Source organism: Aspergillus pseudoviridinutans (assembly GCF_018340605.1).
Source record: "Aspergillus pseudoviridinutans IFM 55266 DNA, scaffold_1, whole genome shotgun sequence".
Lineage (NCBI taxonomy): Eukaryota > Fungi > Ascomycota > Eurotiomycetes > Eurotiales > Aspergillaceae > Aspergillus > Aspergillus pseudoviridinutans.
Window position 1 is genome coordinate 555399 of NW_025091281.1, and position 26325 is coordinate 581723.

General features: G+C 51.9%; 12 protein-coding genes across 12 annotated transcripts; 6 read left to right on the plus strand and 6 right to left on the minus strand.

Annotated features, from left to right (window-relative positions):
- Positions 1-65: 65 nt before the first annotated feature.
- Asppvi_000212 (putative polyphenol monooxygenase) lies at positions 66-1201 on the plus strand (the record flags this gene model as incomplete). The annotated part of the gene is made up of 3 exons (XM_043296524.1): positions 66-154; positions 197-322; positions 370-1201. The coding sequence occupies 3 exons, from the start codon at positions 66-68 to the stop codon at positions 1199-1201; spliced, it is 1047 nt and encodes a 348-aa protein (XP_043152459.1).
- A 14-nt stretch (positions 1202-1215) lies between these two features.
- On the minus strand, positions 1216-2280 carry Asppvi_000213 (putative glycosyl hydrolase; the record flags this gene model as incomplete). Its single annotated transcript, XM_043296525.1, has 1 exon — positions 1216-2280. The coding sequence occupies one exon, from the start codon at positions 2278-2280 to the stop codon at positions 1216-1218; it is 1065 nt and encodes a 354-aa protein (XP_043152460.1).
- A 317-nt stretch (positions 2281-2597) lies between these two features.
- Asppvi_000214 (uncharacterized protein) lies at positions 2598-3896 on the minus strand (the record flags this gene model as incomplete). The annotated part of the gene is made up of 2 exons (XM_043296526.1): positions 2598-3297; positions 3439-3896. 2 exons carry the CDS (start codon positions 3894-3896, stop codon positions 2598-2600), a joined length of 1158 nt encoding a protein of 385 aa, XP_043152461.1.
- Positions 3897-5025: 1129 nt separating this feature from the next.
- On the plus strand, positions 5026-6183 carry mep20 (putative penicillolysin/deuterolysin metalloprotease; the record flags this gene model as incomplete). Its single annotated transcript, XM_043296527.1, has 3 exons — positions 5026-5245; positions 5298-6104; positions 6164-6183. The coding sequence occupies 3 exons, from the start codon at positions 5026-5028 to the stop codon at positions 6181-6183; spliced, it is 1047 nt and encodes a 348-aa protein (XP_043152462.1).
- A 1281-nt stretch (positions 6184-7464) lies between these two features.
- On the minus strand, positions 7465-7901 carry Asppvi_000216 (ubiquinol-cytochrome c reductase complex assembly factor 2; the record flags this gene model as incomplete). Its single annotated transcript, XM_043296528.1, has 2 exons — positions 7465-7839; positions 7890-7901. The coding sequence occupies 2 exons, from the start codon at positions 7899-7901 to the stop codon at positions 7465-7467; spliced, it is 387 nt and encodes a 128-aa protein (XP_043152463.1).
- A 464-nt stretch (positions 7902-8365) lies between these two features.
- Positions 8366-9570, plus strand: Asppvi_000217 (metal homeostatis BSD2 family protein; the record flags this gene model as incomplete). The annotated part of the gene is made up of 3 exons (XM_043296529.1): positions 8366-8389; positions 8457-8942; positions 8992-9570. The coding sequence occupies 3 exons, from the start codon at positions 8366-8368 to the stop codon at positions 9568-9570; spliced, it is 1089 nt and encodes a 362-aa protein (XP_043152464.1).
- Positions 9571-10170: 600 nt separating this feature from the next.
- Positions 10171-12314, plus strand: Asppvi_000218 (uncharacterized protein; the record flags this gene model as incomplete). Its single annotated transcript, XM_043296530.1, has 2 exons — positions 10171-10378; positions 10459-12314. 2 exons carry the CDS (start codon positions 10171-10173, stop codon positions 12312-12314), a joined length of 2064 nt encoding a protein of 687 aa, XP_043152465.1.
- Positions 12315-12785: 471 nt separating this feature from the next.
- Positions 12786-14376, minus strand: mpkA (mitogen-activated serine/threonine-protein kinase SLT2; the record flags this gene model as incomplete). Its single annotated transcript, XM_043296531.1, has 5 exons — positions 12786-13432; positions 13489-13803; positions 13858-13924; positions 13981-14113; positions 14264-14376. 5 exons carry the CDS (start codon positions 14374-14376, stop codon positions 12786-12788), a joined length of 1275 nt encoding a protein of 424 aa, XP_043152466.1.
- Positions 14377-15440: 1064 nt separating this feature from the next.
- Asppvi_000220 (glycosyltransferase family 31 protein) lies at positions 15441-16889 on the minus strand (the record flags this gene model as incomplete). Its single annotated transcript, XM_043296532.1, has 1 exon — positions 15441-16889. One exon carries the CDS (start codon positions 16887-16889, stop codon positions 15441-15443), a length of 1449 nt encoding a protein of 482 aa, XP_043152467.1.
- Positions 16890-17446: 557 nt separating this feature from the next.
- On the minus strand, positions 17447-20005 carry Asppvi_000221 (threonine--tRNA ligase THS1; the record flags this gene model as incomplete). Its single annotated transcript, XM_043296533.1, has 5 exons — positions 17447-17601; positions 17658-18327; positions 18384-18959; positions 19020-19284; positions 19356-20005. 5 exons carry the CDS (start codon positions 20003-20005, stop codon positions 17447-17449), a joined length of 2316 nt encoding a protein of 771 aa, XP_043152468.1.
- A 162-nt stretch (positions 20006-20167) lies between these two features.
- On the plus strand, positions 20168-21084 carry Asppvi_000222 (H/ACA ribonucleoprotein complex subunit GAR1/NAF1; the record flags this gene model as incomplete). Its single annotated transcript, XM_043296534.1, has 6 exons — positions 20168-20243; positions 20306-20353; positions 20413-20513; positions 20575-20720; positions 20777-20805; positions 20858-21084. 6 exons carry the CDS (start codon positions 20168-20170, stop codon positions 21082-21084), a joined length of 627 nt encoding a protein of 208 aa, XP_043152469.1.
- A 483-nt stretch (positions 21085-21567) lies between these two features.
- On the plus strand, positions 21568-22575 carry Asppvi_000223 (CDP-diacylglycerol-serine O-phosphatidyltransferase; the record flags this gene model as incomplete). The annotated part of the gene is made up of 6 exons (XM_043296535.1): positions 21568-21619; positions 21679-21736; positions 21796-21833; positions 21888-21893; positions 21961-22142; positions 22207-22575. The coding sequence occupies 6 exons, from the start codon at positions 21568-21570 to the stop codon at positions 22573-22575; spliced, it is 705 nt and encodes a 234-aa protein (XP_043152470.1).
- Between the last annotated feature and the right edge of the window lie 3750 nt (positions 22576-26325).

Sequence of the window (26325 nt, forward strand, 5' to 3'; positions counted from 1 at the left end):
GTCGGTCTAGCTGTCAGGCAGATTTAAATATTGGGCATGCCTCTATCATTGATCTTTAAGCAATCATGCTTCTTGTTCTTCTTTTTGTCGTAGGCGTGGTTGCAATCCCTGCCCTACCGTGTACGCTTGTCAATGCGCTAGTCCGGCGAGAATGGTATGTGGTGCCATCAACAGAGGAGCAATGTTGATTAAATAGGAGCGTTTTGACACGCCTCGAACGACGGGACTACATCGATGCGCTGTTCTGTCTGCGGTCTCTTCCCTCGATCCTCCCGAATGAGCAATACCCTGGGGTCCGGGATCGATTCGACGACTTTGTAGCGTATGTTCCATCCTCTTGTCTACCATGCATTGATTCATGACAGACAGGACACATATCAACTATACCTCGCACATCCACAACAACGGCATCTTCCTCCCCTGGCACCGCCACTTCCTGCACCTCTTTGAGACTGCCCTCCGCACCGAATGCGCCTACAATGGCTCCATTCCCTACTGGAACTGGCCCCAACATCCCAACCTCGCCGTCTCTCCACTTTTCGACAACTCCCATACCTCCCTCTCCGGCGACGGCACCTACAACCCAGACGAGCGCATCCTCTGCGACGAGCAGGTAGGCTGTATCGGCCGAGGCAGCGGCGGCGGCTGCGTCACAGCCGGACCCTTCACCTTCCCCGCCTGGCCAGCAAACATGGGCCCGCTGAACCTCCACAGCCTGGACGAGCTGTATGACCCGCTCGATCCCTCCGCCTTTAGATACAATCCCCGCTGTCTGATGCGCAGCTTCAACCCTCGTCCGCTGCACCGGTTTGCCAGCGCTGACGCTGTGCAGCGCATGCTCTCTGCGCAAACGATCCAGGAGTTCCTGGAAGTGCTGGATCCAAGCACTGCTGGCCGGTTGGGCGCTCATGCCGCCGGACATGTTGCGCTCGGGCCGACGATGGGGGATGTCTTCTCGTCGGTGCAGGACCCGGCGTTCTTTCTGCATCATGCGATGGTGGATCGGCTGTGGGCGATGTGGCAGAACGCAGATCAGAAGCGACAGTATGCGCTGAATGGGACAGCGTGGATGCTTGATCCCCCGTGGGCGCCGAACGTGACGATCGAAACGGTAGTGGAGTTTGGAGTCTTGGGGGGCCCGAAGAGGGTAGCCGACTTGATGGATCCATTGGGGGGAGAATACTGCTATATGTACTCATGATCTAGATAACCTGTCTATACATGTAAAGTCCGTCTCAATGCCATGATTCGCGCCGTGCCGGCCTCGAACTCCTCCGTATCCACCTCCCCCGTCTCCAGCGCCTTGGTCAGCGCATCCACAATCGCCTCGCCCTGCGAGACATTCCTCGCCGACGCAAGAATCAGATCCATTCCCGCCTGCGCAGCAAGCACCCCCCTCGCCGCATCATCGCCATACGCCCTCAACGCCCCGGCCTCAATCGCATCCGTGATCGTCACTCCCCTAAACCCATGCCTCCCTCTCAGCTCTCCTTGAATCCACTTCTCACTCAACCCAGCCGGCTTATCATCCAGCGCAGGATACACCGCCCACGACGCCATAACCATCTCCMCCCCCGCCGCAATCGCAGCCGTATACGGCGCCTCGTCCACCCGCCGCAACTCATCCAGCCCGAGGTCAATCCTTACCGGCACGAGATCCGTATTCTCGTCTGCACTTGCCGCCCCAAGACCAGGGAAGTGCTTCGCTGTAGCAATCACTCCGTGCCCTTGCTGGTTGCGAATGAAAGCTTCTGCGCAAGAAGCTACCAACCCGGAGGAATTCCCGTAGGACCGGCCGTACTCATCTAGAAAGTCCCCCGCGGAGCGGTAAACACCCAGCACAGGCGCCAAATTGACATTCACGCCGTATTTAGCCAGCGTGTCCGCAGCTTCTGTTCCAGTTTCTGCAGCTGTAGACGCCGGATCGGCCGACATGCCGACCTGCTTCGCGGAGAGGGTTGGGCCACCAGGAAGTCGGCGGACTTTGCCGCCTTCTTGGTCGGTCATGATTAGCAGCGGGGTGCCATTGTAGCGTGGGGACGTGGTGTAGGTTTTTTGGATGTTGGCGATGGTGGTGGAGAGGTTGGCGTCGATGTTTTCGCCGAAGAGGATGAGGCCGCCTACTTTGCCGGTGGAGATGAGAGTAAGGAGGCTTGCTGGCGGGGAGGGGCCGGGGTAGGAGTAGATTACGTGCGTTGCTGCTTGGTTTGTAGATGCAGTTGTAGTTGCAGTGGCGGTTGCAGCGCAGACTACGCTGAGGAGCAGGAGTGAGAATTTCATTTTGATGTGGTGATGCTGATGGCATGGTGGTCCTGAGGAGTAGAGCTGGAAGCTGGATATATACTCTGGCTTCGCTAATTGAAGCCATTCGGGGTTAGGTTAGTGCACCCGAGGTTGCATGATCGGCGGTTTAGGTGGTTTAGTCCGGTCATTGGAGATACTTATTGGTTGATATACGATGCTATACGATGCTCGTATAGTACTCAGATCGAATGAGTGCTGACGGTGCAGCAGATATAAGATGTTACTCGTTCCAGCTGCTGATGCAAGCCTAACTTACACCAGCAACAATAATATCTCACTTTAACTGTAGATACTCATCTCCCAGAAATCACTGGACTCTCCGGCCATTGCACACCAGCAAACCTGGCAACCACATCACGAATAACCTCGTAACAAGCTCCAACGCGCACCACCCGCATACTCTCAAAATCCACCATGGTCGAACTCGCCCGCGGCCAGCCATCCCTCACCCGTCCATAATCAACCACAATATCCGCCGCCTCTCGAATCTCCTCCTCAATCTCCTCCACTACCGTTTTCGTCCCTTGCCCGGTGAGATTCGCACTGGATCCCAGCACCGCCATTCCGCTGGCAGCAGCCACCCTCACCAACTCCTCCTGGAACGGCCCACCATTAACCAGCATGGCCATTGTGTCGTCCATCGAACTCGCCGCTAGTGTTTCTTCGTCTAGTCTTGCAATCAACGGGTGCTCTGGTCTGTACGGAGCGATCACACCAAGCGGGAGGTTTAGGTCAACCGTGAGCAAGCGCACGAGATCCATTTTGTCGGGCGGGAGAATATGTATCCCGCGGTGCAGGACATAGCTGCCTATGATAGCGTGGCGCTTATGCGGCTGGCGTCGTTTGACAGTGTAGATACGCTGCAGTGCGGTAGCCTCCGTGGCTACAATCCCGTAGCCGACGCTCGAGGGGACGATGCCTATCCCGCCTGCTGAGAGGACGGAGAATACGCGGGCTGCATCAGTGGGGATATCAATATAAGCACCCATTGTCCTATTGCTATAGCACTTACAAGAGTCTAGGTGAGGTGAGGGAGAGGCGAAGGTCATATACTGGGACTAGTCGTACATGTACAACACCAACACATCCATTAACGGTCTGTACTCCGTACAGGATACAGGGTGTTGGAACTACTGAGTAACCTTGAATACAGCCCGCTCAGACTCAAACTCCCCCCTCTGATCGAGCTGCTGCAGCTGCGAATCCGTCACTTGGTCCCGCGCACACTCCCAGATCCCATGCCAGATGCCCTTTGCCTGCACAGCGTACTCGTGTCCTTCTTCCAGTGGCACATGCGGGATGGTGACTGTGCGCTCCATGGAGCTCTCGGCGGGAATTTCAACCAGGTCGTCCCGCGAGGGAGGCAGCTGGCGGTTGAACTTGATGGTGTCGATGGTGATGGGATGATCAGTGGTGGTGTCGTTGATTTGGAAGACGCCCAGGAGGCTGGCTTTGGGGTCGAATGGGGTGCCCCAGTTGAGGAAGGTCACTGGGGTGGTTGCTGGATTGTGGATGGCGATGTTAATGGGGAGATTGATTGGGGGAGTGGCGGAGGGAGGGACGGGCGAGAGGATTACTTGGAGGTTTGTCATGTCGTCGTCTTCGTTGCCGTCAGTCGTCAGTCGTTCCGTTCAGTCCGTCAGTTGTCAGTTATTAGTCGTTCGGTTGATGAGAATCGTAAATGATGAGCTGTCTGGCTGGAAGTGACCGGAGTGAAGCCGGAGAAGCCGCGGAGGGGAATGAGGCAATGAGGGTATGAGATGAGTGATGAAACCTCAAGATTTGCATCAGGATATGCAATCCACCAATTATATACACAGCGGAGACCGCCAAGCTTTAAGCAAGAAAATAAGTGGGAAATGGAAGAGGGGAAGGTGAGACACGAAGTCTTGGGTTGCATTGCTTCAGTATCAGCCGGATATTAAGGATTGATAAAGTGGTGAGGATCGGCACTTAATCTACTCGGAGTATGTCGTTGTCTCTTTCAGTCAACGATACGAGTCAGCACCAGATATCTCTGACAAGCAGGAGTCAGTGGATCCACTCGTTTCACTAATCTCAGGGAAATTCAGGGTCCGAGTCCAGATACGAGCAGATCAGTCTAGAAACACCATGATCACTGTCAATCAGTATGTTGAGTCAACAAGCACAAGACAGATGCTGATATGATCACAGTCGGAGTCATGCTGATAGACCTCAACAGCCGAAGATACATTCGGCAGACAGACTATCTCGACACCCACATTCCTCTTCAGGCATAAGGACCGCCGCTTAAATTCCTTCATCATTTACAGACCGGACTAACCCTCTTGGCGTCCCAATCCAAAGCCCCAACGGTGATATATCTCGTACAGACAAGAATCTCGCCCACCTATATCAACGGTCTTCCGGCGGGCCAAGCTTACCTCTTGGCATTTTCTCTTGGCCGCGATGTGATGCTTAGAGAAGCCTTGTGGAGTGCTTTTGGCGGCTTGTAAAACGCCATGGGAAATCTTCAGACAATCGGGGTCTTGTTACCCTGACAAGTCGAGGGTGGCAGACGGGATAGATGTAACCTCCTCTTTTGGACATATCTCCGTTGGATATCAATATTTGTTTGTGATATTGATGTTTCAGTCATCAGCGTCAGGATGCCTATAAATACGAGGATGATCCGAGGTCTGACAGAAGCATCAGCAAGTGCAGAGCATCAGCACAGCATCTCAATCCAATCTAATCATCATGAAGGTCACCGTTCTCGCTTCTGCCATTCTGGCCGTCATCAATGGCGTTCTGGCACTTCCTACCAACGCCCCAACCCTGGATATCACCCTGACCCAGGTCGACAACACCCGCATCAAGGCCACCGTCAAGAACACCGGCAGCGAGGACGTTACTTTTGTGCATCTCAACTTCTTCCACGATGCTGCCCCGGTCAAGAAGGTCTCGCTCTTCCGCAATGGTATCCTCCTCCTTGGACTGCCCCTGAGACAAAGACATACTGACAAGTCCAGCCACTGAGGTCGAGTTCACCGGAATCAAGCGGCGCCTCGTCACTGAAGGCCTCAGTGACGATGCCGTGATGACCCTCCCGGCCGGCGCCACCTACGAGGACGAGTTCGACGTCGCCAGCACCGCCGACCTCACCCAGGGCGGCCCTGTGACCATCCGCACCGACGGTGTCGTCCCCGTGACCACAAACAACAAGATCTCGGGCTACATCCCCTACAAGTCGAATGAGCTCGAGATCGAGGTCGACGCTGCAAAGGCCGCCGCGGTGCCCCATGCCATTAAGCTCCTTGAGAGCCGCACAAAGATCTCCTGCTCCGGCAGCCGCGCCTCAGCCCTCACCACTGCTCTGCGCAACGCCGCCTCCCTCGCCAACGCCGCTGCCAGCGCCGCTTCCTCGGGCTCCTCCACCCGTTTCCAGGAGTACTTCAGGACTACCTCCAGCAGCACCCGCAACACCGTCGCCGCGCGCCTCCGCGCCGTCGCCAGCGAGGCCTCCTCCCAGTCCTCCGGCAAGACTACCTACTATTGCACCGACCCCTACGGCTACTGCGACTCCAATACCCTGGCCTACACTCTCCCCTCCAGCAACGTCGTTGCCAACTGCGACATCTACTACTCCCAACTCCCTGCCCTGGCCAGCTCCTGCCACGCCCAGGACCAGGCCACCACTACCCTGCATGAGTTCACCMATGCCCCGGCCGTCTACTCGCCCGGCACGGAGGACTACGCCTATGGATACAGGGCTGCCACCGCCTTGAGTGCCAGCCAGGCGCTGCTCAACGCGGATACCTATGCCCTGTTTGCTAACGGTATTCCCTCCTCTCTCTTCCCCTTTTGCCTTCTAAGTGTCCCAACTAACATGACATAGCCGTGAACCTCAACTGCTAGACAGTACGAGATAGTCACAGAAACGAGAGATGAGATAGAGCCAGTTACATAACACAGTCAATTCATTATACTTCATAGCATACCATAACCATCATTTCAACCATAATCATAAGCATTAGCGTAAACCAATCCATAGTCAAAGTTAAACCCTCCGACAGATCCCTTCCACACACTTACTCCCACTATAGCCATAGCAACAGTCTGCATCAGCAGCACACAGCTGGAAATCCTCGGCACAGTTCGGCCACTTGGGGTTCGTGGGCCGGCATTTGGTTGCGGCGCAGTACCCCGAGCAGCAGATGGGGCCACTGCCGCCGGAGGTGCAGGATTCTATGTCGCCTTGTCAGTCTAGCTTGTGTACGGTGGAGGGGAAAGGGGGTTACTACGGTAAACGGTTAGACAGGTTGGGGCGGGGATGCAGGTTGTTAGGGTTGAGGAGGGGGAGGTGCGGGTGTAGGTTGTGCAGACGCTTGGAGCTGCACAGGGTTTGTCGCCGCAGAGGTTGTTGGGGCAGCCAGGGGATGCTATCTTCGTTAGTATTGTCCCTGTTGGGTTATGATTGCTGAGAGATACCTGCTGCGAGGGTGAGGAAGACGAAGGTTGCCAGGTTGGAGAGATGCATTGTGTTTAGTTTGGTTGTACTTGGTAATGGTGATGGTGGTGGTGGATGCGGATAGATGTGAATATATACATCGAATATATCAGTACGTCTTACATCACGATGTAAAGTATGTAATGAACAGCTGACAGATACCCTTCAGCAGTGACTGTCAGAATCAATGCTGTTGGTTGCGTTTCAGGGTGTTTGAGACCTGTCGAATTGGAGGTTGTCCACCTCGTATAGAAAGGTTTCTTCGATGTCATGACACAACGTGCGGAGGCAAAGGGTCTGAGCTGATGCTTTGCTTTGCAGATTCTTGGACACAAATCATTAGTAGAAGTATGTATTTGTTTGGTTGGAAGAGAATTGAGGTCTGCTTGTAGCACAGCGATTCTCAATTGGTTGAGTATGCAAGTCGAGATTGCTCAAAATAGACATAGAGCATAGAGCATAGGATGCAAAAGGCAAGATGCAAGAAGCTAACTCATCCAAGCTGCATATTTGATCAAGATGGCATGAATACTCTTGCATCCGACAAGTCTCGTGGTCATTAACTATATAACCAAGTAACCATCCAAGAGAAGTGCTCTCACAGCTCAATTATCGAAGTTAACCAGCTTTTAATAGTACAATGACAACAGCTATATACATACACTTATCATACACCATAACACCATCCATCACGTAAATCTAAACAACCCCCGAAGCCTTTTCCCCACTCTCCCCCAGAAATCCCGCCCTGGTGCCTCTTCAAACTCCTTGACTACATTGTCGTAGTGGTCCGGGTTCGTCGCCGGCCGCCGCAGCTTCGGCGGTAACGGATACCGTCTCGCGTAGCGGTCTTCCAGTAATGACGAGAGGGCATTGAGCGAGGCCTCTGAGATTTCTACCTTGGATGGCTGTGCTTGTTGTGACTGCGCTTGTTGCGGTTGTGTGGGTTGGAGTCGGGATTGGAGATAGGTTTGGACGGAGACGGAGGCCGGGCGGACGGGGTCGGTAGGCCAGTGTTTGAGGAGATGACTGATGCGGTTTTGTATTGTCTGGGGGTTCAGAGTCTGCAGCTGTTAGGAGATGCTCTTTGCATGGTGGTGTGGAGGGGACTCACTGGTTTGCTCATGGTGAGATATTGATGTGTTTTTGTCTTTAGTAATGCGAGGACAGATAAATTTAGCCCACAATATACGGAAGGGCTGATCAAGGATCAAAGGTAAGGAGATAGAGCTGTGGTTTGCTGTTGAACTTTTGATAAAGCAGATGATGGATGATGATATCGGAAAATCGGAGATGCCCCAGATTCCAGGCCGCTGTTTCAGCCACACAAACCACACCAGCCACACTGATGTCCAGTCACCGCCACCGCTGTCTGCCTGATTAGTGAGGAGATTACGGAGCACGGAGACGGCGGTCGATCCCCTTCCATCCACATCCTAAGCCATCGCCTCACAGGTATCGTATCGATTGTTTCCTGCATCTCTGCACATTCTTTCATCTGCTTCTTTCTGTCTTCTTTTCTCTCATCTCACAGTTGTTGTTTCTTTTGTCGCATCCGAGTGTCCCCTACGTGGACCTGCTCAGCTCGTCATGAGCTCGCAGCGTTATCAAAGGGTAGGCAGCACTCCATCTATATAGTCGTGATTTCTATCGATCCCCTCAGGATATTGACTACTTGCAGGTTAATGCCCATGACGAGGACGACGAGGTTCATTCTCATTCGTCGATTCCTTTACAAAACGCCCCTACACCCTCGTCTCCGCCGCCCTCCTTCCACTCTCGTTCCTCTTCCTTCTCGTCAAGAAGACTTCTCCAGAATGACCCCCATCGAAGCGATGCAGAGCAGACTCTTGCCGATGCCTTTGGTGACGCCAGCGATTCCGAGGCAGATGACGAACCTGATGACCGACAGCGACTGATGCGAGCCCATCCGGAGCAGTCAGCGCCCAGTGGCGGAGAGACTGCTCCTTCGTCGGCCGCCAACAACGAACCATCATCACAGAGTAACCGGTCGGGCTCGACTCTTCAGAGAAGACCAACAATATTGCCCAGTTTCAGCACACCCTCGTCAGGCGCAGGTCGCGTGATCAGTTCGTCAAATGACGGAGTCTTTGCCAACCTGGCTGCCAAGCCAGAACGGGGAGAGAAGAATGAGGATCTACCTCCGGTAAGCATGCTATCTGATATTAGACGACACAAAAAACTGACGTCTATAGTCTTACGAGGAAGCAGCCGCAGACGCCACTCCCCCGTATTGGGAAACCACTATCCTGGCTCCCGGCATCTCGTCCGACGAGGTTTATGTGGATGGACTGCCTGTTGGCTCGATCTTTTCCTTTGTCTGGAACGCCATGATCTCAATGTCCTTCCAGCTGGTCGGCTTCCTTTTGACCTACCTCCTTCACACCACACACGCCGCGAAGAACGGCAGCAGAGCTGGTCTCGGCCTCACATTAGTACAGTATGGTTTCTACATGAAAGGGGGAAGTGATGGGGGATCGGGTGATGGTGGTGCGGACTACGTTCCTCCTCCGGATCCCAACAGCCACAACTTTGATCCAACTTCAGTGTCTGATGGTTCCGGTGGCAATGGCGGAGGCGGTGCGATATCCGATATCTCCACGAGCGAGTGGATTTCGTATGTCTTGATGATTGTCGGTTGGTTCATTCTGATACGCGCCATCAGCGACTTCTTACGGGCCCGGCGGCATGAGCAACTAGTACTACAAAGCCCCGACCGTGGTCTCAGCGTTCCGATCATCGCGGAAGGCGAACGGTCCGAAACGGTTGTATAGGACAGTTATCCAATCGAGACAGATCATTCAATCTCGAATAAGTACAGAACAGCGGATCATTCAGCGGACGGATTGGAGTTCATATCTGATATCCTTGGTTTATCTGGTCGGGCAATGGGACTCGAGCTTTCTCTCCTTCATTTTTATTCACGTCTCATTCAGTAATTATGGATTCAGCCACGGGCATAGTTTTCTTTGTAGCTATTTTCGTTTCGAGATACCAATTCGATGGAATTTGGCTTCTGCCATTGGGTCCATAGATCAGCAGTCGTACTCCAGGCAGCGATTTTCGTAGATTCGCCGCTCACTTACGTGTCTCGTACTCTAGACAAACACTTGTCTTTACGACCCTTGTCATTTTCTAGATCCCTCTCTACTTTCAGGTCCTCATCTCTTCTCGATCTACTGCAATCCATGCAGGTCGTCGCTGATATTTAATCTCTTGGCGGTTTCTCCGCAACGGCCCAATCCTCCCGGCTTCTCCGCGATTGTTTGTTTTGGCCAGGAACAGTCCTCCCCAGACCCTTTCAGGCGTCCAATACAGCTCATTCGGTGCGCCCCGTCACCTACCTGCCACTGCGACTGTTTGTAGGCAATCAAATGGCCGTGGTTGACGGTGCGGCGGACGCAGCTTCTGCATCCTCCCCCGCCTCGCTCCATCCCAATATCCCTCAGCCTCCAGTCGAGGCTCGTTCKCTCTCGTCCATCACTACCATCGCCTCAAACCCACCTGCCTATCCTCGCAATCCGACGCAGAAGAAGCTAGATCCTCTCGTGCTCTATATTGTGCGCGTACCAGGAAGCAAAGGTATCTCCTGTGGAGCTGCCCCGCGCCACTCATTCAAGCCTACTGCATTTGATGAAGACGGACAGTTCTGACTCGTACAGATGTGTTTCTTTCGCCATTGAAGCCTCCGACCAAATCAAGCATCTCCGCAGAAGCCATCAATGCCTCCCTTTACTACCTTCATGTTGCGACGCCAGAGGACGAACTCCTACTGCAGGAGGTCGAGGAGGAGCGGGAACAACAGGTGAAACTACGAAAGGAACAATGGAGCGATGGAGCGCCGCCCGAGTTTGTGCGATTGAACAATGTCCGGCGAAAGCCTGTCCCGGGTGGTCCTCTTCCACCGACACCATTGCAGCAGGAGAATAACTCGCCGTACTCTGCTACTGTCGACTCTCAGCCTCCCCCGACCCCGCCTCGTCCGACGCTTCGTCAAGGCTTTCCCAGTTCAGAGTCAGCACCCGCTATTTCGGATATCAACGACCAGCACCCCGGCGACTCGCCTGGAGATGCAGGAGAGACTAGAGCACCCCCGTTACCGCCTCGGCCTCTGTCGTTTGTGCCAACAGAGGAAGCTCCTTCAGGCTCGATCAACAACAGTCCGGCGAAGAAGAGCAACCGATGGAGCGCCCTGTCGGGGTATCTCAATAATAAAGGGCTCGATAGCTGGAAGGAAAAGTACGAAGCTTTGTCTGCAGGACGTCGTAGCGTGGATACCAGCCGGCCCGAACTACGACCGCATACGTCTGACGGGGCGGGATCGAACTCTCGCCGAGCATCGCCGTCAAGGAGCCCAGGGCAGTCTCCACACAGAAGGCCGCGCGACAACGCCCAGGCCTCAGACCGACAGGGATTTCATATCACTCTCATCCGCCGCGATCCCACTCACGGCAGTCAATGGAATGTTGCGACCATCTCCACGTCCAAGACGGACAGCACCACCGTCGACATCGAGGTGTCGACACCAGGGTATAACAGGTTCCTAGCCCAGGATGAGCCGTTTTCCCTGCAGAGTCTGGGCATAAATCTCCCGTCAGACGGACAGTCTCTGTCCTCATCCATCAAATTTCCTACACAGTCGCAACCTGAAACACGGTCCCAGGACCCGTCCCAGCCGCGCAAATTCCGCCGTCAGCTCTGCGTATCGCGGCCACATCACCACCGGGACGACTCGCGAGGATCCCTGGATATGCCTCCCAACAGAGCCTCACTGGACACCTTCACTGGTAGCCCGACCCGGCCACACACGCAAGCCCACTCCAAGCTGAAAAGCGGCTACTACACCTTCACCTCCCCTTGGAATGGCATCTGCACCTTCTCCACCAGCGTCAACGGCCGCAGCCTCAAATGCAAGCACATGATCCCCACGCCCTCATACCCAGGCAATGGAACCAACCCCTCCACCCCCAGTGCTCCAGCCGTGACCGTCGCAGAAATCCGCTTCAACACCCCCTTCCAAGCAGGCCACCACCACCACCCGTCCAGCTCCGCCCATATCTCCCCATTCACCCTCAGCCAGAGCTCCTCCGACAACCCGGGCTACTCCTCCCCGAGCCAGACTTCCCACCCAAATGGACACGCACACCCCACCTCAAAACGCAACTCTTTCGCCCACCTCCTCAACCCAACCACCTACACCAGACCCCGCTCCCACTCCGGCACCAGCTTCTTCTCCGTCTCAAGCATACCCGGACAGGGCCACCCACACGCACACATACACAAGCAAAGACACACCCGCAACGCCTCCTCAAGCAGCACCAGCAGCGGCGGCGGCGGCGGCGGCCCAGACGACCCCGACCGTCTCGACTTCTCCCTCGCGCGCGAACCAGCAGGCGGCGGCCTGCGCGGCAAGAGCGCCAAACTAGGCAAACTAATCGTCGAAGACGAGGGGATCAAGATGTTGGATTTGGTGGTTGCGGCTTGTATGGCTGTTTGGTGGAGGGGGTATTATCTTTAACTCCGTCTTTAGCCTTCTTTGGTTTTGCTTTGCGTACTCCGTACGTTCTGGATATATCGTCTATATGCTACTGCCATATATTGAAGATAGGATAGGATAGGATAGGATAGGATGGGCGGGTATGTACAGGGAGGTACTTGGTTTTACACGATTGGATGATAATGATTGACGGATTTGTTTTGTTTATAGAGTTGAATTGAAGGATTAGTGCATGTACATGTATTTACGTGAGCTTGAGCAGGACTTTCAGTTTGGAGACAATATCTGGTTATGCATCTGCATTAACATTGCCACAGGGTCTGGGCATAATTTGAGTTCCATCCAGACCAGGATGACTACATGTTCTGCTAGGTGATGTCCAGTGGTAGTGCCTAAACAAAGAGGTATAGATGAAGTGATAATATACTAAGTTTATGAACCGAGCAAACAATCGACGACAAGACCGAGACATCCTCCAACGACAGTAACCGTCTATTGGACATCCATCCCCCGCTGCAATGACGATTCCAGATCGTTCGCGTGGCCGCCCGCGGCGTGCACCTCCTGAGGCTTGGGCTCCTCCTGCTTCCAGCCTCCCTGCTGGTGGTCAGGGATGGGAACGTTGGTCTGTTGAGCGATCTGCTGTTGTTGCTGCGCCGCGGCAGCGGCGGCCTGCGCCTGGGACTGCTGCCGGACGAGGTTGCGGAAGCGCACCACTTCGTCGTAGATCATCTTGCGCATCTCCTGCACGTCGTCGACGACCTCGAAGTGGAAGTCGAAGGTCGTTGGGCAGGTGGGCTCGTCGGAGGCGTCGTGCCAGATGTGCAGGTACGGGTGCTCCAGCGCTTCCTCAACGGAAATACGCGACGCCGGATCAAAGGCCAGCATGCGGTCCAGCAGATCGAGAGCGTCGGGGTTGGCGTTGGGGAACAAGCGCTGGAAGGGGATCTTGGGCATGAACGGCAGGTTACGGACGTATTCCTGCGCACGAGGAGATCCAATGCGGCTAAGAGTCTCCTCATTGGGAGTACCCAGATAGTGGAGGATCTGGTTGAGCTGGTCGACGTAGTCCCGGCCTTTGAAGAAAGGACGGCCGCCGAGCAGCTCTGCCAAGATGCATCCTACAGACCACACGTCGACTACGATCGTTAGCATACCGGCGGTCTAATCGCAATGGAAACGAGTTATGACATACTAGCTTTGGTGTAGCTCTGGAAGCTCAGCATAATCTCAGGAGCACGGTACCACCGGGTCGCAACATATTCAGTCATGTAGCCGGCGTTCTCCTCGGGGTCGATCGAGAAACCACGGGCCAGACCGAAATCGCAGATCTTGAGCTCGCAGTCCGCGTTGACCAGCAAGTTACCAGGCTTCAGATCTCGGTGCAAGACATTGGCGGAATGGATGTATTTGAGTCCACACAAAATCTGATAGATGAAAGATTGAAAGTGTGCGTCGGTCAGAGGCTGTCCCGAACGAATGATGGCGGCCAGATCACATTCCATTAATTCTGCATGAAATTAATCAGTGGTTGTTGATGCACCACAGCGGACGTGCCACTCACCCTCGTATAGATAGGTTTCGTTGAAATTGTCTGGTCGTGGAATGTCCATGTCGTATAGACAGGTGATCTGCAGTTCCGATCAGCCCTACCGATCTTGCGAGTACAAACAAACAATTGGCGTACGTTGCGGTGGCCGCGGAAGTGCTGGAGAAGCTTGATCTCTCTCAATGCCCGCTTGGCCAGAATTTTCTTGCTAAAGACATTGGTAACCTTCTTGATGGCGACGCCCTCACCAGTATGAACATTTGTGGCAGCACTACAGTCAAATGATCGTTGTCAGTACTTGGTTCAATCATAGATCCATAACCGCTGCACCACCCCTTCTGGCGTCACTTCTTTTCTGCCATACACCCCTCTCGAGCCTGATGCAGAAACAGATAACCGCTTGAGAATGCAGACAACCTACCATACGATACCGTATGCACCCTGGCCCAGCTCCTTGGTCACATTGTACCGTTCATCCACGATAAAGTCTTGGTTGAAGACCTTGAAGACCTTCCGACCCTGTAGATCAGACATGGCTCAAATCCGACAGCTTTTTTTATCCAGGAGCGACCGGCGTATGGTTGACGAGAAAAGTCGGGGCGGGGAATCGACAGAGGAGAGTTGTATGTGGCCGGAGTTGAACTCGAATCGCAATGCTTCTGTGCCAACGAGAGTGAAGACGAAGCGGGTATCTCAATGGAGCAAAAGTCACGGCTCAAATCTCTGAATGAATTTAAGGAGGAAAAAGATCCCGTGCAACTGAGACAGACTCGGTGGAAAGGGAGCTGTCAGTAGTTTGAGCCCCGCAGTACAAGGTGCAGCCGCAGTAACAGATCGAAACCTCGGCGGAGCGACGGAATGAGGACAAAACGATAAACGAAAGGTGTTCAAAAGGAGAATGAGGGGTAGGGAAGGAGAAAAGGGAAGAGAGCAGGGAGGGGGGAAAGGAGAAATAGAATGTGTTTTGATGTGAAGCTGTGCAGTTGGGATGTGACGGGGGAGTTAATTACGGAATGATTGGGGCCTGCAGCTGCTGGAGCGCCGGGACGTGCATCAACTTAATCAATAATAATCACAGGGCTCCGCCGCAGTCGTAGAGGAAGGAAGGAGACTCAATCAAGATGATCCTAAAATGATAAAAATATATACAAAAGAAAATGAAAGAAAACCCGCATTTATGGCGAGTCCATGCTACAAAAAATGGACTCGATGTCAAAGAGGAGAGGTATATCGAGAACAAAGGATAGCTGCCTGAGGCCCATCCAAGACAGGAGAGGGGCTGTGGTGGGGATTCGCAAGGCTCCATAATCCATAATGAATGGCTATTCTGTCTCGAAGCTTAGCCAGGAATCACAGCGCTGACAAGCCTGATCATATGGCTTGAAGTCTAGAACAGACAAAAGGCAAACTCAATTCGACAGTTTATTATCCGCTACATAGCGAGGGAGAAAGTAATCAAAGAACTCCGCCATTGCCAAGTCGCTTTGGAACAAAGAACGAGTATGATTTCGACTTCAATGCTAAATAATCGCTCAGACTATGCTGTACCGACAAGACATTCAATGGTTTTTGTAAAAGCACTTTGACAATAGGAAACCTCACCCAGATGCAGTTTTCCAGACTACTTCCACTACTTCAGGAGGATTCTCAGGCCCCAAGTCATGAATATAGACCTGTCGAACAGACCCTGCCTGCCGAGTTGCGTTCCGCAGGCGAAAGGACACCTTGCCTTCGTCTTTTGGCCGAAATGGACCCAGACTGAACGCGAAGCCGTCCCCGCCTCTGTATTTACTATCCTCCCAGGTCTTCTCCATCAGATCAACATTCCCGGGTGAAGTATACTTGATCATAGAGAACCCGTTCACCAGGAACCAGTTGTCCTTCAAGCGCCACCGATGAAGCTGACAAGCGTCGCCGCAGATGGCCGCAACCTGACCGAGCCCAACCATATCTGCTTGGAACCATGATTTCCAGTGATGGACCGACAGCGGCAGCGGACGACCGGACTCGTAGAAGCCAGAAGCATCCCCGCGGAGATCTAGCTGATACAGGTCGCGGTCCCAGGTGAGTTTTGTGTGCGTGTAGGTGTAGATACACCTTGCGACTCTTCGGTCGCCGGTGGTTTTGATGCTGTTGCAATCATCATACACCTTGTTGAGTTCCTCAAGGAGTGGTATTGAGAGGAAGATCCCAGCACCTCCAAAGGCCATATAACTCCAACTGAACATCTGTGCGAGATCCTCCGTCACAGCCCCGACATACTGTGGCTTCGTCGCGTCGTAGGTTGCGAGTCTGTCCACCAGATTCCGCATAGAKGGAAAGAAGGTGTCATCGTCAATCAAGACAGCCCACCGCGTGGATGCATCGCGGTGCTTGAGCATGACCCGGAGTAAAGAGAAGTACTGATCCAATCGGTCATCATCCGATTGAATTATAGTCAAACGGATATCCAATTCGTTGGCTCGTTCCTGCACCCTTCTTATTACCGAGCTTGCTTCGGAGTCCACCAGAGCATATATGCGAGCGTCCGTTCCTCCCGCCCAGTGTGCGAATGCAGGCAGGGAATCATCTAGTCTGTGCAGTGTTGTCGCGACGCCGAACAGAATGTGGGACGCGTTGGGTGGTGCGACCGGTAACGGAGCTTGAATGGTCACTGCGGGAGAGCATATCCGCGGGGACAACGGTGCTTGTTGCTCAATTGTGTCCAAACGAATCTTTTGATAAGCGGGGAAACGGGTGGGCAACGTGTCAGAGAATCCCGTAAAGTTTTCTGTTCGCCTCACGGCTATCTCGAGCCGTGCGTATTTCGCGGAGGAATTGTACCCCTGAGATCTCAAGAACTCGAGGTCGACATAGCAAGTTCCTTTGTTTTCTATGTCGTTGTTGCTGGAGGGTAGCGAGGCGACGAGGTCAATATCAGAGGGACTGGCAGGTCTAGAGTAGAACACGAGCGAGGCGGACACCAAGATGAAGGCGGCAGCAAGGACGAAAATTTTCAATGGGGATGCATGTCGCAATTGATGAAACGAATGATGAAGTCGCTGCATGATGATTCGAGCATGACTGTTCGAGTTAGATATCGCCTGCTTGCAACGAAGTCAGGACTCGCTGGAAAAGGAGCACAAAATGCACAAAATAGTGACATGCATATCCCCCTCTTGTAAGAGGGAAATCGGGTGAATTCCCCCCTGCCCACCCCAGAGATGATCTTGGCAAATACAACCTGGAGTCGTTGATGGCGACCACCCTTGAGCAGACTGACCAGTCACTATCATCACTTTGATTAAGGGGGGATCGAAATTTCATAGGCCCACCATACTCATGGTGGGACCACCAGTTGGTATGTAGCCGTTTCATGCGGGTTGCTTCCATGTATCTAAAGTAGGGTAGATAGATTATCCATAATACAGAATCAGAGAATTGTTTCTAGATCAGAACTCTCTTCGTGTCTTCATCGCTAAATACTCCAGGTCTACTTTTCTGTGAGAGAGGCAAATCAATGCCTACATAAGTCATAAACTTCTACGCGAGACCGCTGGCCGTAAAAATAGCGGCCCTCGGGATACGCCACACAATAAACGCTAGATACCAGTATCGGATCGCTCTACAGAGCATTCACCAGTCTGCGCTCCTTTCTCAGAGCGCGGAGCTTCTGGCGAGCCTCTTCAAGAGGAACCATGACGCCCTTGTTCTGTGTAGCAGGGTCGTCACGGTTACGGATGTTGACAGAGCGGGACTCCTTTTCTTGAGCGCCGACAACTACCCAATGTCAATACCATTCAAAGAAAGAGATCAGGGTTCGCGATAAGACTTACCAAAGATGAAGTTGTACTGCGCCAGCTGACCAGTACGGATCTTCTTCTGCATAGTGTTACCACTAATGTCAATGTCCACGTTCAATTTATCGCCACGCAGGATTTGCTGCAGCTCCTCAACATAGTCGTTCACAGCAGGCATGACGGGGACAATCAGGATCTGACGAGGGCTGATCCAGAACGGCCACTTGCCGGCAAAGTGCTCAATCAAGATACCCAAGAAACGCTCAAAGCTACCAATGATAGCTCTGTGGATGACGACGGGGCGCGCCCGACCTGGACCAGGTTCGTTGGACTTGGTCTCGCCTTCCTTCTTCGACTCTTCCATAACAGCCTGGCCCTTCTCGTTGGTCATGTACTCGAGCTTGAAGTTGATTGGCGCCTGGTAGTCCAGCTGGATAGTAGCACATTGGAACTCTCTCTTGAGAGCATCAGCAATGGTAATGTCGATCTTAGGACCATAGAATGCACCATCGCCTTCGTCAATCGTCCAGTCTTTGCCCTTGAACTTGGTCATCGCAGACTTGAGCTGCTCCTCGGCATAGTTCCAGGTCTCGAGGTCACCGAGATACTTCTCTGGGCGAGTGGAAAGCTTCAGCTTGAATGTAAAGCCGAACAGTCCGTAGATGGACTGGAGAAAATCAAAGAGACCCTCGATCTCGGAGGAAATCTGCAAGGAGTTAGTTGACAATAAGACATAAAAGATAGCGTAAGATCCCTCCTCACCTGATCCTGGGTACAGAAGATGTGGGTATCGTCTTGCTGGAACTTCCGCACACGGGTCAATCCGCTCAATGCACCGGATGCTTCGTTACGGTGCAGAACACCAAAGTCTGCAATTCTCAGCGGGAGTTCTCTGTAACTCCTCTCGCGGTGGCCGAAGAGCACGAAATGGCCTGGGCAGTTCATGGGCTTAAGAGCCCATTCTCTCTTCTCCACGTCAAGCTTGAACATATCATCCTTGTAATGCGCCCAGTGACCAGATGTCTTCCAGATGCCGACGTCGTACATGTTGGGCGTCTGAACCTCCTGGTAGCCGCGCTTGCGGTACTCAGACCGCAGAAGACCCTGGAGAGCATTAAAAATCTTAGTTCCGTTGGGGAGGAGGAAAGGACAGCCTGGAGAAACTTCATCGAAGAAGAAAAGCTCCTGGTCCTTGCCAATTCTCAAATGATTGCGCTTCTCTGCCTCCTCCAAGAACTTCAGATGTTCCTGCATCTGCTTCTTATCGGGGAAAGCAACACCACGGATACGTTGCAGAGAGTCGTTCGTCTGATCACCGAGGAAGTATGCGGAAGAGTTCTGGACATAGCAATCAGCGATGGACTTGGCAAAACGGCTTCCGTAGGATCGTGTTCATACCTGCATAATCTTGAAGGTCTTGATCTTTCCAGTGTTCTGGATGTGAGGACCTCTGCAAAGGTCGACCAGGGTACCGCATCTATAAACCGTACTCTTTTCTCCGGTCACAAGCTTGTCAATGTAGTGCAATTTATATTTGCTGTAGGCAAACATTTTCTTGAGGTTTTCCTTCGTCACCTCCAACCGGTCGAAGCTTTGCTTTTCCTTGAAGATCCGCGACGCTCTGCTATCCAAGGCCGGCCAGTCACTCTCTCGTACAACACGGCTATTCTCTAAAGTCAGACTCTTATTCCATCACAAGGCACACGTAAGGAAACGTAGGAGTGGCAAACTGACTTGTCAGGCATGGCCATATCGTAGAAGAAACCTTGAGGGGTGGGAGGTCCATGGGAGAGTAGGCATCCATATTCGCACTCGCATGCCTCACCCAGGCAGTGCGCGCTCGAGTGCCAGAAAACTTCCCGACCTTCGGGGCTGTCGAACGGAACATAAGAGACGGTGCAGTCGCGCTCCAGAGGGCGATTCAGATCCCAAAGTTCCTTGCCATCGATTTTCGCGAGGACGACATTGGCGCTGATATCCTTGGGGACGTCTCTCAAAAACGATCCGGGTGTGGTCTCCCAGGCTTTGGCGGGGACAGGAGAGGGGCTCCCGTTGCCGAGATCGAGAAGGACATTGATTTCCGGGTGAGGCTTGCTCTTGAGCTCTTCAAGATACTGTTGCCACAATTCTTCAAATAGCTTGTTCCGTTCAATTATGAAATCGGGGAGAGAGTCGGTATTCGAGGCCGCATTAGCTTTCGCAGCCTTTGGCGGGGCAGTGGCATTGGCATCCTGGGCCTCTGCAGGCCGCACTGGCAATTCTTTCGACTCTTCAAAAGCCATGGCTGTATCCGCAAGTTCAGACCAGCGGTTCGGGAGGCGCGCACGATAAGAGGGGGGCAAGCTCAGAACGATGACTCTTCTTCGGCCTATGCGAAGAGTCATAATAATTCGAAAACGGTGAGGGGAAGGAAGGCGGTGAAGCACGTGACATTAAACTGCCCTGGCGGCTAGCGACACTTTACCGTTTCGAGGCTCCCACCATTTGAAAACTTCTCCGGACTCCGAACTCCAGACAGCTCCATCAATCGCAACACCACAATCAAGATGTCGTTTCGTGGAGGTGGCCGTGGCGGTTTCGCCTCAGGCGCCAATCGTGGTGGAAATTTTGGTGGACGCGGTGGTGAGTTCGAATAGTGCCAAAGTTGAGGATCGGTGGTCGCTAACGAAATTTTCGTCGGACAGGCCGCGGAGGATTCCAAGCACAAACTGGACCGCCAGCACAGGTTCTGGGTAATTATACACTTGCGAGTGCATTTGGGGGAGATGATGGATGACTGATTCTTTGTCAGAGATGGGAACTTTCATGCACGCTTGCGAGGGCGAGATGGTTTGCGAATCAGTGAATCCCAAGATTCCTTATTTCAACGCCCCTATCTACCTCGAGAACAAAGTACGACCGACTCGCAATCCTAACTCCTGTCGCAAACTTAATGACTAACTCTCTTCCTCAGACTCCTATCGGCAAGGTTGACGAAGTTCTCGGTCCCATCAACCAGGTCTACTTCACTATCAAGCCTCAGGAGGGCATTGTTGCGACATCCTTCAAGCCTGGCGACAAGGTCTATATTGGAGGAGACAAGCTTCTTCCGCTTGAGAAGTGCGTTCTTCATCGCTTTGATTTGCATGTTTGCATGACTAACTGTCCAATAATAGGTTCCTTCCCAAGCCTAAGCCTCCGCCGGGTATGCCGCTAGACTCGTCCAGTTATCGTATACTTATTCTAACTTTGTCTAGGTTCGAAACCGAAGAAGGCTGTCGGTGCCAGAGGTGGTTTTGCTCGCGGAGGCGCCAGAGGTGGACGTGGTGCACCTCGCGGTGGCCGAGGCGGCGCCCCCCGAGGACGTGGAGGACCTAGGGGAGGCGGTTTTGGTGGTGGTTTTGGTGGAGGCGGCTTCCGTGGTGGGAGCAGAGGTGGTGGTAGAGGAGGACCTCGTGGTGGAAGTGGAGGTTTCCGACGATAGACAGTTTGTCTTGACTAGTACTGTCTTATTATGGCGTTATGGGAAAACGGGAGCTCTTTCAGGAACCTTTTTTTTCGAGATATTTTATTATGCATATGAAAGTTTGCTGCTTCAGTTTCTGCGATGTTGTAAAGTACACAGTCCGTGTCCAACTTTCGTCCGCTTGTAACAACGTCCATTACCCTTCAAATCGAGGTTAACCAGCCTGTAGCATCATCGAATGTTAAAGCTGGAAATTTTCCCTGAGCAAGTGGCTTGATCGTGTGGCGCAGCTTTGCACCGCCTTTCCAATGACGTCTGGGCCGCCCTGGAACCGGAGAATCTGTGCGTTTGTCAACACTGGAATCCTCGACCTTTTTCAACCTGCTACTTTCCTACAAGAGCCTTCAGATCGCTCTGAAACCTGCATTTTAGTAAAATTTTCCGTCATATATCGTCTACTCTGGTTGATACGGATTGAGCATGTCTCGTCGAACAGCAGCCATGTCGTCAAGTCGGTCTTCAAATAGCGGTGTCGCAGCTTCAGGCGACGGAGGTGAGTTCGAATCACCAACGATGCAATTGTACCGCAACATGCTCACCCATTGATTGCAGGTCAGGAAAAGCAGAAGATGCTCCTCTCGTCGGAGACGGGTCACTTTAGCTTGGTCAGGTTAGCATCTGAGTGCCTGGTGGGAACCAAGATACATTGCTCATTCAAATTTCGTGCAGGGCGTTGCATCTTGCTGATTTGGTGACCGAGCTGAATGGTAAGATCTGTTAGAAAAACGTCATTCATCCATTATACTGACCATGCTTGATAGGATTCTGTGGAGGCAAGACCGCAATCTAATTGAAATCGAAATTGTGAACCGACACTGACTAGATTCTCAATAGTCATGTCCGTATTCTCGTCGATGCGATATTGTCTAGGAGACCCACATGATCACGGTGCTATTTGGGCCGCTCTCGGTTTCATGCCCTTTGGTTTATTCTTCGATTTTATGGATGGCAAAATCGCGAGATGGAGGAAGAAATCGTCCCTCATGGGACAGGAGCTTGATTCTCTGGCGGACTTGGTATGGCATCTTCGTACTCCCCAAGGGCAGCGGGACGCAGCTGACCCCTATCTTTGCACTCTAGATCTCCTTCGGCCTTGCACCAGCCGCATGCGCATTCGCTCTTGGAGCCCGCACCCTCGTCGACCATCTTCTGTTGGCATTCTTCGTCCTTTGTGGCTTAACACGGTTGGCCCGATTCAACGTTACCGTCGCCGTGCTTCCCAAGGATAAGACCGGCAAGTCCAAGTACTTTGAAGGCACACCGATCCCGACAACATTGAGCATCGCTTCGCTCATGGCGTACTGGGTATCTCAAGGTTGGATTCTCGAGGATCTTCCTCTTGGAATCGCCGCTCAAGGCACGCCATTTGAGTTTCACCCCGTCATTCTGTTGTTTGTCTTGCACGGCTGCCTGATGGTCAGCAAGTCGATAAAGATTCCCAAGCCCTAGAAGCGTTGATAATCTGTACAGGCGAGTCCAGGCTTGACTGCTCAAGATTTAATTATCGTGATAGAAAGATCTTTCTACGAACATATATACCGGAGAGGATGTGAAACATCGTTGAATACGATTTTGAAAAGTTTACGTTTGATTGTGCATATGATTTGTATACCTCTGCTGCCTTCCTATGTACCGGTTGAGCTATTGTCGAGCTTCGCCGAAACATCTGGTAGAAATCCCGGCTCCAGCGCATCAAATGAACCTTTACCAAGCAATTCCTTACCTTGTTAGATACATCCATCATTGAAAATTCATATTGAACATCTGTCAAAATACTGCATTTCTTGTGAAACTGAGATGGATGACAGTGAGGCCATAGTCTTAATACAGATAGCGATGTATATACACCCGGCTGCGCTGGGGCTACAACATCCCACAGCACGATGAATATCTGTGGCTTATGCCATAGCATGCAACGGAAATCCTCAAGTCTAATACTCGCTACATCAGGCTAATCATCCAGGTGTCAAAATGGATAGAGAGCCTAGCTAGCCCTTAAGCCTTAAGTCTATTAATCAACATGGAATGCAATACTGAGAATAATCCCCATCAATTGTCCAAATCTCCAGTCAAACTTTCAAGTTAAAGACAAGGTTGACGACTGAGTACACAGGCAAACATAACCCAGAGGCCCCAATTGGCGCAAGGTCCCAAGTTCAGGTCTGTGATGCCAGCGAGATTTCTACATGTCAAGCCGTGCAGTGAGGCAACACAGCTTACTTTTTCCCAGACTTAGCTTCAGCGTAACTCCAAAAGTTCTAGACAGTCACAGTGAACTCGATAAGTCGATAGATCACCGATGTAAGACAAATTGGACTGGATGGAAGCCTGCCTGTTGTGCTGTGGGTCAATAGACAGGTTCTAGACCTGCCTGAGGGCTTTATAACTCTGTCGGCAGTCCGGGACAAGTCTACATATCCATCCAGCTTCCGGTCGTTCCGTCTAGGTATTCCATCATACGGTAGTTTTCACGAGTTGAGGTGAATGTGAAATACTGGTGTATCCCTTTGTTGTATTGAATCTTGTCCTGGGCTCAGGGTATGGTGGTGTTAGGATAGTGTGGTCATAAAAAGCACAGCACACGACCAGGTTCTCGGAAAGTGAGCACTGATCTATTTATACTCGGTATTAGTGCGAGTTGATAGTTCCGGGGAAGCATTCGTACTTGCGAGATCTGTTGATATGAGGCTCTGACAGAAGTATATTTAAATCTGCCGTCTCTTGACCATGAACCCAGCCTATTCGAAACTATCCAGTTGCACTAATCGCGTCAAGTTCTTGCAGCCAGTCTGATTGAATGGCGGATATTCACGACTGAATGAGTGGTGAGTCCGTGTCTTCAGGGCCACCACTACTCAATGTCTCCATAACATTCGTCTCATTTTCTGGAATGGCTAGTTCTTCCATAACGTCCTACAAAGGCGTTATTCCTCGGCACATATGCCACGTCATTTCATTGCAAAGAATTGTCATTATAGTTTAGCAGTCTTCCAAATTCACGAGAATGTCGACTGTTCGCAATGAGGACCATGGGTTTCCAGAACTCCCAAATGAAGGGGTGCAGCGGTGCAAACGTAACTACATTTCCCACTGTCATATCTCAGACGAACATGATCTGAGGGTCTACTCCGTACTGGCTACGAAGAGTCAGGAGTCAGGGACAGTCTCCTGCTCCCATCACAATAATATCAAGTTCAAGCTGGTGACATACAACGGGCTACTTTTCTCGGCCTACATCCTTCTCTTATTTAGCAAAAATGCATAAAACTTTTTCTTGTTGATCTCCGTCGAGATGCCTGACTGTCGGACAACGTAAGTGGCGAATGCATGAACTATTATCTTCGACCTACGGAGTAAATGACACCCGTTGGGCACTGAACCGAGTTCATCATCATAGCTCACATGAGAATCAGTCTCCGCCATTGGCGGACCTTCCGAGCCTTGTCGATAAGAGGATGAGCGATCGAGGTATTATTGCTGTGAATTTCGATGTGTGTTACCTCAGTAAGGCACCCAAACGTGAGTGGTGAACCTTACAGTTTCTTTACGGGTTCCAGAGATCCGCGTAACCTGCAAAAGCCATGAAGGGGTTCAGACCCACACAGCCCGGGAGTGCCCGCTTGGAGCCTTGGAACTCATGGAAGGGTGTGGTGAGTTTGGAGAGTATTCCACGAGTTCGATGGTAAGAGAGGAACATTCGCTATGTTGAACCATATTGGTTGTGATCATTATGGAGTATTATGTGACACCTATTGGTCCGCGTTATCGGAGGGTGCGGAATAAGGAATCGCATGTGTGTGATTCATTGGAGCGCTTAGCCGAAAGAGGGATCGACAACGCCGCGTCCTTGTCATTGCAATGTGGCTGACGATGGCTTGTCGGGAATAGAGAGTTAGATACAGAGCATCTATCTACAGCAACAAATAACAAGAGAGACCGCGCGGAAGTAGGCAGATAGTTTGTTGGTAGATGCTCGGATGAACTCGATTCCAACTTGGGGAAAGAGTTGAATGATGCTACAAGGGCAGCAGGACGCTCTGTATGTCAGGGAGTGGATCACAGGTTATTCCTTTGCTTTGTTTCGTAAGGATAGTTCGACCATGCGACAATGAAAACCTACCTTGGCTTTGAGGCCAATAGAGGGAAAGGTACATGGCTTGTGAATACTGCAGACCACAGGTCCTTCAACTCTGGTTATCCCACAAGACGGACTTGCATAAACTTTGCCTGGGTATTCTGTATCTGAAGATCTCTTGTATCCTCTCGTCAACTGCACCTATTCCCCCTCGGTCGTGGAGCTTGATTCCTTTACGATAAGGAAGACTAGGTGCTACCGGGGTACCTATATAGGAACGACGTTGTGCCTTCACCACGCCTGCGTACCTTACATTGCAGGTACCTTACTTAGCACTTCAGGCAATTCATAACTTTAAGTACTCAATACCTTACGTACCTGCCTTACTCTGTACAGCATCAGCCCCTCTTCCAAATTAATGAAACAGAAAACCAAAGCCACCACAGTTCAGCAAGCTAATGCACACCTTTACCATGTCAGGCTTAGTCTGTACCACAATGGCTCCCATTTTTCAGCCAGGTAGCCAAAGAGGGAAACGACCTACTGTGCCCCTGGTCATAAGCACGGCAAATGCGCTTATATAAACAAAGGTAATTCATTTCATTGGATAGAATCATGGGTGGAGTTCTTTACGCGGGATGTAAGATTACCGTCAGAGGCGAACCAGGGTCAGGGCCCGTTTGGACACTGTTCCTCCTCAGACACGGAAAATGGCGTACCGCGTATGCTTTCCGATCCCTACCTTACCTTTATGTGTGGGAGAGGTCGCATTGTTTACCTTACGCTGTACGGAGTACTCTGTACCTTAGGCTAGTCCCTCCTAATAATAATAATCGGAACCTGGAGGTTATCGCTTAAGCCAATAATCCCTCCACTGCCTCCATTCAATAATCTGTCCCTCTCACAATATCAGTCACGGTCGGTCAGTCACTCATTCAAGTCTTGTCTGTCTTCCGTCTTTCTCTAGACCCTTCTCCTACTGCTTGTCCTCTTCCTCCGTTGTCACCCCTTCCATAATAGTTCTTTCCCTCCACTAAATTTCCACTCGTTTCTATCGTAGGTTGGAAGGGTTCGACTTCATTAACCAACCTTTTTGTATTCTCTGTCGAGGTCCTTCTTGTTAA